Below are 16,129 nucleotides of genomic sequence, written 5' to 3' on the forward strand. Positions count from 1 at the left end.
AAAAATAAGTTATACAATGACAATAAGACTGAACCCACTGTCATTTTGCAGTGACTTATGCAGATTTTAATCTAAGAATGCCTTCCTTTGAAAAGGCAGCTGAGTAAATATGTCTGGATAGTATGTTGTTATTGCCATTGTGTAACTAGCAACTGCTATTGAGCTCATTTTGTTTCTAAACAGGTGAATACCTGCCAGAGACCTACAGGAATCTGCTTGCTGATGCATCCTCTTGTAGTTTATCTTTAGGTCCTGGAATCCTTTGGAGAATGCTCCGACTAGTGTTTAAATACTGAAGAATAAAAGTGAATGTTTAGGCTAGTCTCCTGAGATTTCCTTACATGTTAAGGCCATGTTCACATGGCGTATGAGAGCGGCCGGTCTCTGAAAAGATCATCTTTATGGCCATAGAGTCCTGATGCAGGTGCATCAGCGCGCGCCCGCATCAGAACTCCCCATAGCACACTGTGAAACAAGCGTCCGGAGCCGCTCGCTCCACAGTGTGCACTGACATGGTTTCCTACGGTCGCTAATCAATGATTAGTGGCGACAGAAAACTGACATGTCAGTTCTTTGCGGCGCCGCTTGGGATCCCGGCCAGAGTGTATACTATATGTATATGCTCCTGCCAGGATCCCATAGAAAAACATGCAGGGTGTCTTGGAGAACAAAGTGAACATAGCCTAAAGGATTAGACAGTGCACATTTACAAAGTTTGATTATCCATTAAATTAAGGCCATTTATAGGTGTAATGGAATGACTCTGATTATTTTGTGATGATGGTCTCTCTAAGGTGTAGGACATATTAGGTATCAAATGTCCAGTCAGTGCTTAAAATGTACTGTATGTGGCTGGGGTGTTCCTGGTATGCACAGTTAGTACCAAATGTGGTCCAAGGAGAGACAAACTATTTAGTAGCTCCTAAATGAGCCCTTAAATTAATGTTGGATATGATATAAAGGTGTCACAACAAACAGTAGGGCTGTGAAGCCAAAATTGCCAACAATGGGTATGTGAAAATCAGAACTGGACCATTGCTCAAAGTAGATGCTCTGGTCCGCTGAATCACATTTTCTTTTACATCATATGGACGTCTTATTGCTTGGGTGAAGTGAAGATCCTATCCTGTAGGACAAAAACTTCACTTGACACATAAAATAGTGAGCATTATTTCGCTAAGGACATACTCCCTAGCACAACTGAGTCTGAACACCTGTGACAGATGCTCCCTAAGATATACCCCTACCCCATCTTCCCACCTCAAAAGTTATACAAAAAATAACAAGCTCATACAGAAGAAAATAGTGCTGCATATCCAGAAAATATAAAAAATAAATCCTTTATTATATTACAGCTAGTATACACACACAATTATAAAATCACCCAAAAACACAGAATGGTCCTATGGTCAGAATTCATTCTTCAGTCCCAGTTAGCGGCAGACCCAATTAAATCAAATCTTGTTCACCTAGAATAGAAAACAAACTAAATCACCAATAATTTAGTGTAAAAAATGTAAAATAAAAAAGTAATAATTATTTAAAGATAAGGAAATATATTACCAGTAGTGAATTGCTCCCTTAATGGAAAAGGGTCTCTCCTGGCTGGGGTCTGAGTTGAACATTAACACTCTATGCATTCTGTCTGAATGGACTTTACTTAATCTGACAGGGATGGGTGAATATCATCAGTGAAGAAGCAGTGCAACATAATCTTCAATTGCTCAGTCGGGGGCATAATCTTCTCTTGATCCCACTAAATGTACATTGTTCCAGGATGCAATATGGAAGAAGCAGTGTGATGCTCTGGCAATGTTCCACTGAGAAAATTCTGCACCTGCCATTTATATGGATGTTGGTGTGACATGTAACTCCTACCTAAACATTGTTGCAGAACAAGTGCACCACTTAATGGCAACGGTGTTACCTAATGGCAGTGGCCTCTTTCAGCAGGATAATGTACACTGTCACACTGTTCAAAAATGGTTTGAAGAATATTACAAAATGCTGTTAGAAATGGTTAGAGGAAGATGACCAAGTGTTGACTTGGCCGCTATGTTCCCTAGATCTCTAACCAAGGATCTGTGGGATGTGCTGGAAAAGCAGTTCCAATGAGGCCCCCTCACTATTTAGTATTTACAGAACTTAAAGGGGTTATCCAAAACCAGAAAAATACAGCTACAGTCTTGCAAAAAACAGCACCGCACCTGCCCTCAGGTTGTGCGTGGTATTACAATTCAGATGGTATTACAATTCAGGTCCACTTCAATAGAACTGAGCTGCAAAGCCTCACCCAAGCTGATAACAAGATTGGTGCTGTTTTGGGGAAAAAGTTGTCATGTTTTTCTAAAGGCCCTATTCCACGGGCCAACTGTGAGGAGCAAACGAGCACTGTAAGCGTTCGTTTGCTCCTCGTTACCCGCTCGCTGCCATCGCTATTATACGCGGCGGGGGGCTGCCCGGGTGATCGCTAGAGCATCCCCCTATGGAGGATAGTGGCGGTCTGCTGCCGCTCCTATTCCACGGGGCGACAGCAGCAGATCGCTGCTATTACAGTCGTTTGTTTTTCAACCTGGTTGAAAGACTAACGACTGCAACGATCAGCTGACATAATCAATGTCGGCTGATCGTTGCTTTCTATTCCACCGGACGATTATCGGCCGTAACGGCCAATATCATCCGAATACAGCCAATAATTGTTCTATGGAATAGGGCCTGTAGACTTGACAACCCCTTTAAAGGATCTGCTGTTAATGTTTTGCTACCAGACAAGATACCTTCAGAGGTCTTGTTCAGTCCAGACTTCAATGGGTCAAAGCTATTTTGTTGGCACACCAAGGGACTTATATAGTATTAGCATATTAGAATATAACATTTTTATGTTATGGCTGATATGTGTGCATTTTCTTTTTGAATTATTTTTCTTAATATCCTCTATATATTTTTTGTCTTATTACTAGGATGTTGCAGAATAACCAGCTAAAACAAGTTCCAAGTGATGCTTTTCATAACCTTCGCAACCTTCAGTCTTTGTAAGTACAATAAAGTAAAAAATTGCAACCTTATTGTCAACCAAGACTTGGGCAAAATATGGGTATGGGATCATTGTGCTTTCCAGGGATCCCCAGTTTAAAGAATAGTTTTGCATTACTTACCACCACCAAATATGCAATGCACATTTGTAGTTATATAAGATACCCAACCATGGGAATGTTGGTTCATACAGTGGAGGAAATAATTATTTGGTCCCTTGCTGATTTTGTAATTTTGCCTGCTGACAAAGATATGAACAGTCTATAATTTTAAGGGAAAGTTAACAGTGAAATATAGAATATCAAAAATAAAATCCAGAAAATCACATTGTATACAGCCGCTGGAAGACAAGCCATTTTGAAGGTTGTCACTCAGGATTTTACAGTATATGGCTCCATCTATTGTGCCATTGATGTGGTGAAGTAGTCCTGTTCCCTTAGCAGAGAACCTTACCCAAAACAGAATCTTTCAACCTCCATGCTTGACAGTGGGGACAGTGTTCTTTGGGTCATAAGCAGCATTTCTCTACCTCCAAACACAGCAAGTTGAGTTAATGCCAAATAGCTACATTTTTTGTCTGAGCACAGCACCTTCTCTCAATCACTCTCTAAATCATCCAGGTACTCATTGGCAAGCTTCAGATGGACCTGCACATGTGCCTTCTTGAGTAGAGATGATCGAACCTCGGAATTTTGTAGGTTCAATCGAACTCGAACGTTCTCGAACCTGCAGCATTTGATTCCTGATGCCTTCCCTTTCCATGGGGAAGGAGGAGACTGCCCGAGTACCTCCTGGAATTCCTGGATACAGCCTATTACCTAGGCTGTATCCCGTAATTCGAGGCGGGACACGGGCAGTGTCCTCCTTCCTCATGGAAATGAAATGCTGCAGGTTTGAGAACGTTCGAGTTCGATCGAACCTGCAAAATCCCAAGGTTCGATCAACCCTATTGTTGAGTAGTGGGACTCTGCAGGATTTTAATCTGTTACAGCGTAATGTGTTACCAATGTTTTTTTATTTTATTTAGTGACAGTGGTACCAGCTGCCCTGAGATCATTACCAAGTTCCCCCCATGTAGTTTTAAGCTGATCTCTTACCTTCCTCATGATCCAGGATACCCCATGAGGTGAGATTTTGCATGGGGCCCCAGATTGATGCCGTTTGGCAGTCATTTTATATGTCTTCCATTTTCTTACTATTACACCAGCAGTTGTCTCCTTCTCACCCAGCATCATACTTATGGTTTTGTAGCCCATTCTAGCCCTGTGCAGGTCTATAATCGTGTCCCTGATATCTTTAGAAAGTTATTTTGTCTTGCCCAAGTTGTAGATATTAGAGGCTGACTGACTGAGTCTTATATAAACTAGACAGTTTAAGACTACTTAATTGGGAGTTAATTGGGAGAATCTAACTGGTCTGTAAGAGCCAGAACTCTCAACGGTTCATGGGTATCAAATAATTAATTCTCTAAGAAAAATGCAGAGAAATTTATATAATTTATACAATGTGATTTTCTGGCTTTTATTTTTGATATTCTATCTCTTATTGTTAAAATTAGGCTACCCTTAAAATTATAGACTGTTCATGTCTTTGTCAGCGGGCAAATTTACTAAATCCGCAAAGGATCAAATAATTATTTCCTTCACTGTAAATAGGTATGCCCATCTCAATGACAGTGGGAGTCCTATTCATAGCTTACAGAATTGTTTTTTAAATGGGATCCATCCAACATATGGCTTAAAGGGAATGTGTCATTAGAAAATTACCTATTGCTAAAATAAGTTTTATGTTAAACATATTTTTAATCATTTTTAATTTTATAAAATAAACCTGAAAACTTACAGTTTTCATTCTCGCCACTAGGTCTAAAAGTAAGTTGAGACTGTTTTGTCTGCTGTGATAAGCAGGAGGTGACAGTTAAGTGATCTTTACAGCATTATAATACAGTGAAAGCTGACACAAATAGATAGATAGCACCAGTATAAGACAATAGCAGCTCACTGTGGAATAACCTCTTAACAGGTCACAGAGTACGCTCAGTAATGTTACAAATCCATTTGAATTGGACAGGTCCTGTCTTTTGTCATCTATTTCTATGTGGATTGCTTTAAAGCATATCACTAAATGCTGTTAAAAACAGCTCAGGCAAGATGGTAGCCCTCATAGCAATGTACAAAAAAATTAGAGATAAAAAAAAATACAATCAGATTGGAAAAAAAAAATCTGGCTCTAATTTGTTACAGAAAATGAAGACGATGCCTTCTCTTTAGGTGCAAAGTTTAAAATGTACTTTATTAGACATACAATAAAAAGTATAGAAAATGTATCTTCTCAAACCTTCTCTATAGCTCCATCTACTTATGTAAGAACAATAATGGGGAGAACAGTGCCTATGGGCCTGTGTCTGCATTAATTTTAATGGAGAGGTGGCCATGTGGAGTTACAGAAGGCAAAGCTGTAAAATCATAATGGTAAATGTACAATGGTTGAACCATTGAATGGGGAGAATCGCAAGACCCTGTTTCCCTGACACACCAGGGTCTCAAAAGTTAATACATTTTCTACCTCTAGTAATCATAAAATATTTGTCATGAAAACAGGAAAATGAGTCCGATTTGTGGTGTTTCAGTGAATTAGTTTTGTGACTCCATTAGCCATAGTGACGGTGATTAGTAGCATTTCTAAACAGCTGTGTAGCAGCCGTGTGATGAAGTGATAAGACTTAGAACAGAAGGGCACCACAGCAAAAAGAAGAATATTGGTGGAAACCTGGATTTCTTTGTTCATTCAAGCTGGTCTGTACCCCTTACAAAAAGGTGGGCAATTTTTAGTGTCCTGTTTCATGCTGCTCACCAGGTGCCTCTTGAATTTTGGATTTGAACAAGGAATGCAATTTCTGGAACAAGTTAACCAATTAGGAGGACAGTGGATGGGGTTAAGAGCTTTAAGGCAACAAAGTAACCTTCACAGAAATTTGCCCCAAATGGAAGCTTTTGTTAGGATCTGCATTTGAAGTAGGTAATGTTTTGTGTCCATTGTGTAGCAGAATTCGCAAAGATCAGGTAACTCCTATTTAAAGGCAGGAGCAGCTGAGAAATGGTAAATGGTAAACGGTAGTTAACTCACTATCACAACTGCTATCTTGTCCTTTGTTAAGAGAGAAAATGACTTGTATTTTGTCTATTATGAAAAAATTTCTGAGAGGAACTGAACTCCAAACTATTCAGTGAAGAGGAAGACTGCTACTTTGTATCTCAGGGGAAACGTTTGCCGGTGGCAATAAACGTTTCACTTGGAAATAACAGTGCATTTTCACTTTACTGTGTGTACCAATAGAACTGTATGGGCTAATGCCTGCTTCTCAGTATGCTTTATATAGAGAAGATTTTATAGCTGTATAGAAAAAAATATGACAAAATTTTCGGACTGGATGGAGAAGATCAATTAATTTACAAATTGAAAGAGAATACAAAGATTAGTGCCAGGCATGTAGATTCTTTTATAGGTCTTAAAATCCCTATGTACATAGGAAATAACCACACACCTCTGACCGAAGGCAGACATACTGATCAAAAGGCATATAAAAAGTGTCACACTGGACCAATGGACATTATTTTCCAGTAATACTGTATGTAACCAATGGAAAGCAAAAATATGCACGATCTTCATTTTGCTTATGGAATCAGGAAGAAGTCCAAAGCAAAGCATATTGAAGAACAATGAAGATTTATTGGATTAGGCTTTTTGAGAGTTTACTGCTTTCTTAGGTCCATAGTACAGATACAATAGCAATGACAACTTGTAGAGATAAAAAGAGCTAGAGCATTTATGAACCACCCACCCAAGGGGTGATGGGATGAGAAGTCATAGATTTAACAATGGCTAAAAATATGCAAAAAAAAACAACTCAAAACCCACACTACGTATAAACCTGTCAGAATTATGCACACATGACAAATTAATACATTCAAAGAAGTTATGAGAAATAGGATGGGTTTTAATTTATAAAAGCGTTATTCCATTGTAGAACAGTCCCCCATTGTTTCAAATTGTGTGTGTGTTTGAAACAGGGCCCATTTTGTCAAGATGAGTGAGTACCTGGCAAGTTGGCATAGTCTAAACATGTTTACTTCCTGAACCACAAGTAACTGTACATCATGGTTTAAACTTCTTAAATTATGATTTACAGATATTACACAGAAAAAAATGGTGAGCACAGCTATATATTCGATAGTGGTGCACCCAAACACATCCCATACAAGATGCTACAAAACCACAGAGACAGCGAATGTGTTATATATAGGATGCACACACAACAATGGAATTAGCAAAATATAAATCTTTATTGACAACACCACAGACCACGTTAAAAACACTTAAAATTGGACCACATAGGTCAAACACAAAAACCCCCACAATCATCGGAGTAGCGCCACAGTACCAGGACAAAGCAGTATAATTGTGCTACACAGCTAACATGAAAATTATATACCAATATGGGCAGAGAATGCAATCAAAAGATAAATCAATACATATGATATAGCAGCCAATAAACTCATCACAAAGTGCCCAGTGCCCTGAACCAAAATAACAAAGATTAAAAATCATGTAGCCATCCTGGTACAATACCACCTAAACCCCACGCGTTCCGTTATGTTCCCATAACTTCATCAGGAGTGAACATAGGGGGAATATGGTGCCTGCGGTATTTATATCATGTCATGATTAGAAATTAATGGATACCTGGTGTAGATCCTGGCAGGAGGTGAGGTCATGTTCTCAATACATAGTATTCATCAAGATGGCGCAGCGTCTCATGAAACGCACCAGCCCGTATCCGGAAGTGATGCTGGAACGCATGCCTGGATCCTGTCAATTTGCCCTGATCTAAAATGGCGTGGCGTTATAGGGAACGCCAACACCATATGTCCAGAAGTGAAGACAGGCATAATATTCATTATGTGGCATACTTGTGAGCATTGTCATCAAACCATATGCCTTTAGCTGTACACACCTGGCAGGAAAATACACAAACCCCGCTCGTGATTGGAAGTAGTGAATAAGTCACGTGACACCTGAGTCCCGATGCATCACTTCCGGCTAGGGCTCCCGTGGAACGCATGTACAGGCCAGAAGTGCATTCCATCACCACCCGATCACGTGGCAACAACCCCGGAATTAAAAATGTCATGTGATGATATGTCACAAGACACAGGGGTTACCAGACCATGTGACCTGTCAACAGGGCCGTTTCTTAGGCCGGGCGGGCCGGGCGATGGCACGGGGCGCCGCCAGCTAGGGGGCTCTAGTGGCCTTCCCACGGGACCTCATCCAGCGGGGTAGAAAGCATGCCAGGCCGCCGCCCACCACGCTCTTCTGCTGCCGCCCCCCTGCATCCATATAGCCCCCACCCCGAGCGTCAACCCCTGCTCTAGATGCACCCCTTGCCTCCCGACTGCATCTCCCCTGTACTGCGCTCATCCATCACCAGCTCCTAACGTCCCCGCCGTCCTCAACCCGGCTGCATCCCAGCTGCGACCGCACTCATCTTCTGATGTTAGGCCGCCCCGCTCATCTTCTGAGCTCAGGCCGCCCAGCATCCCCTGCGCAGATCACTTGACCAGGCCGCCGCCGCCATTGGACGTCGTCTCTCCCTCCAGCAGGATCCATCCCCGGAATTAAAAATGTCATGTGATGATATGTCACAAGACACAGGGGTTACCAGACCATGTGACCTGTCAACATATATAGCGAATCTCTGTGTTTGGTAAATTATATACCAAGTGGTCTAAAAATAACAATAACACACAAAAATATGTTAACTCAGAGATAATAAATGCACTGCAACATAACATCCAATGTAAAGTATAAAAATTGAGAATACAAAAGTGTTAAAGCATAAAGTGCTAGAGCTTGTCAGGTTCTAGCACTTTATGTTTTAACACTTTTGTATTCTCAATTTTTATACTTTACATTGGATGTTATGTTGCAGTGCGTTTATTATCTCTGAGTTGGCATATTTTTGTGTGTTATTGTTATTTTTAGACCACTTGGTATATAATTTACCAAACATAGAGATTCGCTATATATGTTGACAGGCAGGGCAGTTTCTAGGTTATTTTGACTACAGGGCGAATCTTGATAGAAGCGCCCCCCCCCCCCCCATTCAGTGACTCACAGGTTGACGTCTTCTTTGATCCAAGGTGTTACTTTCCTTTTCCTCTCCATCCGGCCCAGACCACCATGATGATTTCTTGCAGCCACAATTCATCTCTTCTGAACCTGCCAGACAAACATCTTAGGGTACGCACTTACAACAACTTCCTTCCACATTTTCGTGTCATGTGCAGTAGAGTCAGTAGGTATGTGGGTTGCCTCCTGTATATAGGATCCCCTGCTGTGTCCCCATATAGTAATAATGCCCCCTGAGCCCTGTCTCCATTGTAATACTGTCCTCTGTGCTCTGTCCCCATTGTAATACTGTCCCCCTGTGCTCTGTCCCCATTGTAATACTGTCCCTGTGCTCTGTCCCCATTGTAATACTGTCTCTGTCCTCATTGTAATACTGTCCCCTGTGCTGTCCCCATTGTAATACTGTCCCCCAGTGCTGTCCCCATTGTAATAGTGTCCCCCAGTGCTGTCCCCATTGTAATACTGTCCCAGTGTGCTGTCCCCATTGTAATACTGTCCCCCTGTGCTGTTCCCATTGTAATACCAACCCTTGTGCTGTCCCCATTGTATACTGTCCCAGTGTGCTGTCCCCATTGCTGACTGGCACAGTGTGGACTTAGTGTAGGGACCCATGTGTATCAGATACCTGCACGCGGTACATGGGGCAGTGTGGCTTGATCAATTCACATACAGAATTCTGATGTTTTTTATGCAGCCGAGAGGTACTGGTATCAGCCATGGGTGTGAGGTGCAGCACTCTTTTTCTTCCCTGAACCGTATTCTGTCCCCATTGTAATACTGTCCCAGTGTGCTGTCCCTATTGTAATACTGTCCCCCTGTGCTCTGTCCCCATTGTAATACTGTCCCTGTGCTCTGTCCCCATTGTAATACTGTCCCAGTGTGCTGTCCCCATTGTAATACTGTCCCAGTGTGCTGTCCCCATTGTAATACTGTCCCAGTGTGCTGTCCCTATTGTAATAGTGTCCCAGTGTGCTGTCCCTATTGTAATACTGTCCCAGTGTGCTGTCCCCATTGTATACTGTCCCAGTGTGCTGTCCCTATTGTAAGTGTCCCAGTGTGCTGTCCCCATTGTAATACTGTCCCAGTGTGCTGTCCCCATTGTAATACTGTCCCAGTGTGCTGTCCCCATTGTATACTGTCCCAGTGTGCTGTCTCCATTGTAATACTGTACCTCTGTGCTCTGCCCCCATTGTAATACTTTCCCCCTGTGCTGTCCCCATTGTAATACTGTACCCCTGTGCTCTTCCCCCATTGTAATACTGTCCCAGTGTGCTGTCCCCATTGTAATACTGTCCCCTGTGCTTTCCCCATTGTAATACTGTCCCCCTGTGCTCTCCCCATTGTAACTCTGTCCCCCTTGCTGTCCCCATTGTATACTGTCCCAGTGTGCTATCCCCATTGTAATACTGTCCCAGTGTGCTGTCCCCATTGTAATACTGTCCCCCTGTGCTGTCCCCATTGTAATACTGTCCCCCTGTGCTGTCCCCATAGTAACTCTGTCCCCCTGTGCTGTCCCCATTGTATACTGTCCCAGTGTGCTGTCCCCATTGTAATACTGTCCCAGTGTGCTGTCCCCATTGTATACTGTCCCAGTGTGCTGTCCCCATTGTAATACTGTACCCCTGTGCTCTGCCCCCATTGTAATACTGTCCCCCTGTGCTGTCCCCATTGTATACTGTCCCAGTGTGCTGTCCCCATTGTAATACTGTCCCCTGTGCTTTCCCCATTGTAATACTGTCCCCCTGTACTGTCCCCATTGTAACTCTGTCCCCCTGTGCTCTGTCCCCATTGTAATACTGTCCCTGTGCTCTGTCCCCATTGTAATAGTGTCCCAGTGTGCTGTCCCCATTGTAATACTGTCCCAGTGTGCTGTCCCTATTGTAATACTGTCCCAGTGTGCTGTCCCCATTGTATACTGTCCCCCTGTGCTCTGCCCCTATTGTAATACTGTCCCCCTGTGCTGTCCCCATTGTATACTGTCCCAGTGTGCTGTACCCATTGTAATACTGTCCCCTGTGCTTTCCCCATTGTAATACTGTCCCCTGTACTGTCCCCATTGTAATACTGTCCCAGTGTGCTGTCCCCATTGTATACTGTCCCAGTGTGCTATCCCCATTGTAATACTGTCCCAGGGTGCTGTCCCCATTGTAATACTGTCCCCCTGTGCTGTCCCCATTGTAATACTGTCCCCCTGTGCTGTCCCCATTGTAACTCTGTCCCCCTGTGCTGTCCCCATTGTATACTGTCCCAGTGTGCTGTCCCCATTGTAATACTGTCCCAGTGCGCTGTCCCCATTGTAATACTGTCCCCCTGTACTGTCCCCATTGTAACTCTGTCCCCCTGTGCTGTCCCCATTGTATACTGTCCCAGTGTGCTATCCCCATTGTAATACTGTCCCAGGGTGCTGTCCCCATTGTAATACTGTCCCCCTGTGCTGTCCCCATTGTAATACTGTCCCCCTGTGCTGTCCCCATTGTAACTCTGTCCCCCTGTGCTGTCCCCATTGTATACTGTCCCAGTGTGCTGTCCCCATTGTAATACTGTCCCAGTGCGCTGTCCCCATTGTAATACTGTCCCCCTGGGCTGTCCCCATTGTATACTGTCCTCCTGTGCTGTCCCCATTGTAATAATCCCCTCTGTGCTCCGTCCCAATTGTAAGACTGTCCCCCTATGCTGTGCTGTCCCCATTGTAATACTGTCCCCCTGTACTCTGTCCCTATTGCTATACTGTCTCCTGCATTGCCCAGCACAAAAAAATAAAATTATACTCACCTAATCTTGGCATGGATCGGGTCCCTCTATCTTTGGATCTTCTCCAGCCTGTCACCGCGGGATGGATCCTGCTGGAGGGAGAGACGACGTCCAATGGCGGCGGCGGCCTGGTCATGTGATCTGCGCAGGGGATGCTGGGCGGCCTGAGCTCAGAAGATGAACGGGGCGGCCTAACATCAGAAGATGAGTGCGGTCGCAGCTGGGATGCAGCCGGGTTGAGGACGGCGGGGACGTTAGGAGCTGGTGATGGATGAGCGCAGTACAGGGGAGATGCAGTCGGGAGGCAAGGGGTGCATCTAGAGCAGGGGTTGACGCTCGGGGTGGGGGCTATATGGATGCAGGGGGGCGGCAGCAGAAGAGCGTGGTGGGCGGCGGCCTGGCATGCTTTCTATCCCGCTGGATGAGGTCCCGTGGGATGGCCACTAGCGCCCCCTAGCTGGCGGCGCCCCGTGCCATCGCCCGGCCCGCCCGGCCTAAGAAACGGCCCTGTTGACAGGTCACATGGTCTGGTAACCCCTGTGTCTTGTGACATATCATCACATGACATTTTTAATTCCGGGGTTGTTGCCACGTGATCGGGTGGTGATGGAACGCACTTCCGGCCTGTACATGCGTTCCACGGGAGCCCTAGCCGGAAGTGATGCATCAGGACTCAGGTGTCACGTGACTTATTCACTACTTCCAATGACGAGCGGGGTTTGTGTATTTTTCTGCCAGGTGTGTACAGATATAGGCATATGGTTTGATGACAATGCTCACAAGTATACCACATAATGAATATTATGCCTGTCTTCACTTCTGGACATATGGTGTTGGCGTTCCCTATAACGCCACGCCATTTTAGATCAGGGCAAATTGACAGAATCCAGGCATGCGTTCCAGCATCACTTCCGGATACGGGCTGGTGCGTTTCATGAGACGCTGCGCTATCTTGATGAATACTATGTATTGAGAACATGACCTCACCTCCTGCCAGGATCCACACCAGGTATCCATTAATTTCTAATCATGACATGATATAAATACCGCAGGCACCATATTCCCCCTATGTTCACTCCTGATGAAGTTATGGGAACATAACGGAACGCGTGGGGTTTAGGTGGTATTGTACCAGGATGGCTACATGATTTTTATCTTTGTTATTTTGGTTCAGGGCACCGGGCACTTTGTGATGAATTTATTGGCTGCTATATCATATGTATTGATTTACCTTTTGATTGCATTCTCTGCCCATTTTGGTATATAATTTTCATGTTAGCTGTGTAGCACAATTATACTGCTTTGTCCTGGTACTGTGGCGCTACTCCGATGATTGTGGGGGGTTTTGTGTTTGACCTATGTGGTCCAATTTTAAGTGTTTTTAACGTTGTCTGTGGTGTTGTCAATAAAGATTTATATTTTGCTAATTCCATTGTTGTGTGTGCATCCTATATATAACACATTCGCTGTCTCTGTGGTTTTGTATGATTTACAGATATGTCACGTGTGATTGATTACCTGTTTTTTTGCTATATTTTATATACCATCATTCTGCCCATAGAAGCTTATAGAGAGTGGCGGCGGGAGAGTGGCGGGAGTAATAGGTCAAAAGACACAAGGACAGTTGCCACTGATATAGCTAATAACTAGCCCGAGAGCTTGATTCACAGCTTACACTGCTCAGTACTGCTCTATAATGGTCTCTATGCAGCTATTCCATAGATCATGCTATAGAGATATACTGTAGATGACAGGATCTTCTATTCTGTGTATGTTTAGTGTATAGGAGATCTTGTAGTAATCTCCACGCACTAGCTCAGTGGAAAGGTGGGAAAACTTGCAAAATCACCAGTGTATCAAATACTTATTTTTCCCACATTAGTACATGTAAAATTATTGTGTCAGGCCAAATTTACTCCTTCGTATACTATCACCTACATTTTTACTGATTACTGGTTTCTAATTTCTGATAATACTTTTTAATATATTATTATGGAGACAAGCATCTTGGCTAAGAAGTTTTTAACAACATTTAGTGAAATGCTTTACAGCAAGCTCCATGAATAAAGGCAGCACTGGACAGAACCTGTCCTATTGACTTGAATAGAAAATATTACTGGCATACTCTTTGACTTTTAAAAAGGTCATTCCACAGGGAGGTGGAGGCTGAGCTAAAAGAATTAGATACTGTCTCCTCCTTCTACTGGGATCAACTTTTAGGTCATTTTCTGATGACACATTCCATTTAATGCAAGAATATGTACATTAAGGCTAGGTTCACCCAACCTCTTTTTTTGGCCGTTAGACGGCTGTTTTTTTGGAGGTCCGTCATTTTGAGGCCAAATAACGTCTGTTTTGCAATGATGTCTGTCATTTCAAAATAACGGACGATATTTGGCCTTAAAATGACGGGTGTCCAAGAAGGTGACTGTCGAATAGCCAAAAAAAGTGTGAACCTAGCCAAATACTGCAGGATAATTCAAATACTTACTATTTGAAAACAGTATTCAAATTGGCCCTCACAGTAGCCCGCCATTTGCAGTTTTAGGCCACGTTCATACAACGTATGACACTGGCCATTGTGTGACCCGGCTGAGTCACAGAACGGCCGTTGTAAGTGAAGTTTAGCCCGGCCGGTACTGCAGTACCAGCCAGGATAAACTTAATTTCTATTGAATTGGGATGCAGGCGCATCCGTGTGCACCTGCATCCAAATTGACCATTGCACACAATGGAAAGTGCGTCCGGAGCCTCACTCTTCATTGTGTGCACTGTCAGGCCACACAAAACAAACATGTAAGTTTTCGTTGTGGCCGTAGGGATCCTGGCCTGAGCGAATACTATGTTTATACACTCTGCCCGTGATTCCATAGACTGCAGCAAAATGTAAATTTTCTATTAATCACAGACGTTGTTACAAATCGGCAACAACAGCCATGATTAATAGAAAATTTACGTTGTGTGAGCGTGCCCTCATCTACACTTTGGGTGTTTATGTAGGATGAGCTACATTCTAGACATCAGACATATGACAAGAGTGTGGTTATAAATGACCACTTCATTGTTATTTTTATAAATGATCCCTTTATAAAGCATTCACCTCTAAAGTGTCAGTGACTGGTTAGGTCGGGAAGACAATTGTTAGCTAATTAGTTCTTTTGTGTGAAAGGCCAGGAGCCCAGGTCAGAAGTCACTAGTACTGTGCTTTGTGAGAAAATGACATGTAAGAAGATTTTAATGGAACTAATTGCTGCATGTAAAACTGAATAGGCGGTCAGAGAAATGTCTCAACATGACCTTTTTGACTTCTGTGTGAAAGATCAGAACCTCTCTTAAATAAGAACAATGCCACAACACAGTTCTACCTACAGTAAACTTTCTCAAAAGCTTGTTCCATCTTATAATGGGATGGTATATAACTGGTATGTGCCATCACCTAATGATTGTGGGGATCCTATCTCTAGGAGCCTGAGAATAAAGGAGCTACATCAATGGCCCCTTTATTCTCTTGATATGTATGATACCCAGGGGTCCGTTGCCCATCTTGGAAAACCCAACATTTTGTCAGTTGTAGTGGCAGTTTTTATTTTAGGTAACTTTTCCTACTATTTTTAAAGTCATAATGAAAAACCTGTTGGAAAAATGCCAGTAAGAAAAGAAACTCAGACCATGCTGCAATTTTAAAGGGGTTGTCTGGGATGCAGATGACAGCTCAAGCCTATTGCTCCCTTGATCTCATTTTGTGTATTCCCATGGGTTAGAAGTATAACCTCTATGACAGGAGAGGGCTTGTGCAGAACCACACCCACACAGGATGTCCAGTAGGTGAATGATGTTGGTGATGACACTGCCACATCTTGCAGCCATTGATTATGGCGTGCCAGCAATGATCAGAATATACACTTGCTCCCTCCAGAAAGTGAATGCTGGGTAGCAGAAGGCTTGAGCTCTCTTCTGCTTTCCAGACAACAACCTTTATCCACACATTATTTTTTTTCTATCTGTAAATTAGGATTCCAATTTACAGACAGAAAAAAAGGATCCATTGATTTCAATGTGGTCATCCACACATCCATTTTGAAAACAAATCCAATTTTGGCCACTGATACCTTCTGCTAAAAGGTAGGACCTGCAGTCATACAGTCCGTTTTTA

The 16,129-nt window shown here is 43.1% G+C and overlaps 1 protein-coding gene across 1 annotated transcript in view; it reads left to right on the forward strand.

Moving 5' to 3' along the window:
- Nucleotides 1-16,129, forward strand: part of LGR5 (leucine rich repeat containing G protein-coupled receptor 5) — a 139,973-nt gene that overhangs the window by 85,051 nt on the left and 38,793 nt on the right. Inside the window, exon 4 of the mRNA XM_069975231.1 lies at nucleotides 2,961-3,032. Coding sequence (XP_069831332.1) covers nucleotides 2,961-3,032 — 72 coding nt within the window. The remainder of the gene's footprint in view (nucleotides 1-2,960; nucleotides 3,033-16,129) is intronic.

Source organism: Dendropsophus ebraccatus, chromosome 1 (genome assembly GCF_027789765.1).
Source record: "Dendropsophus ebraccatus isolate aDenEbr1 chromosome 1, aDenEbr1.pat, whole genome shotgun sequence".
NCBI classification, from domain to species: Eukaryota; Metazoa; Chordata; class Amphibia; order Anura; family Hylidae; genus Dendropsophus; species Dendropsophus ebraccatus.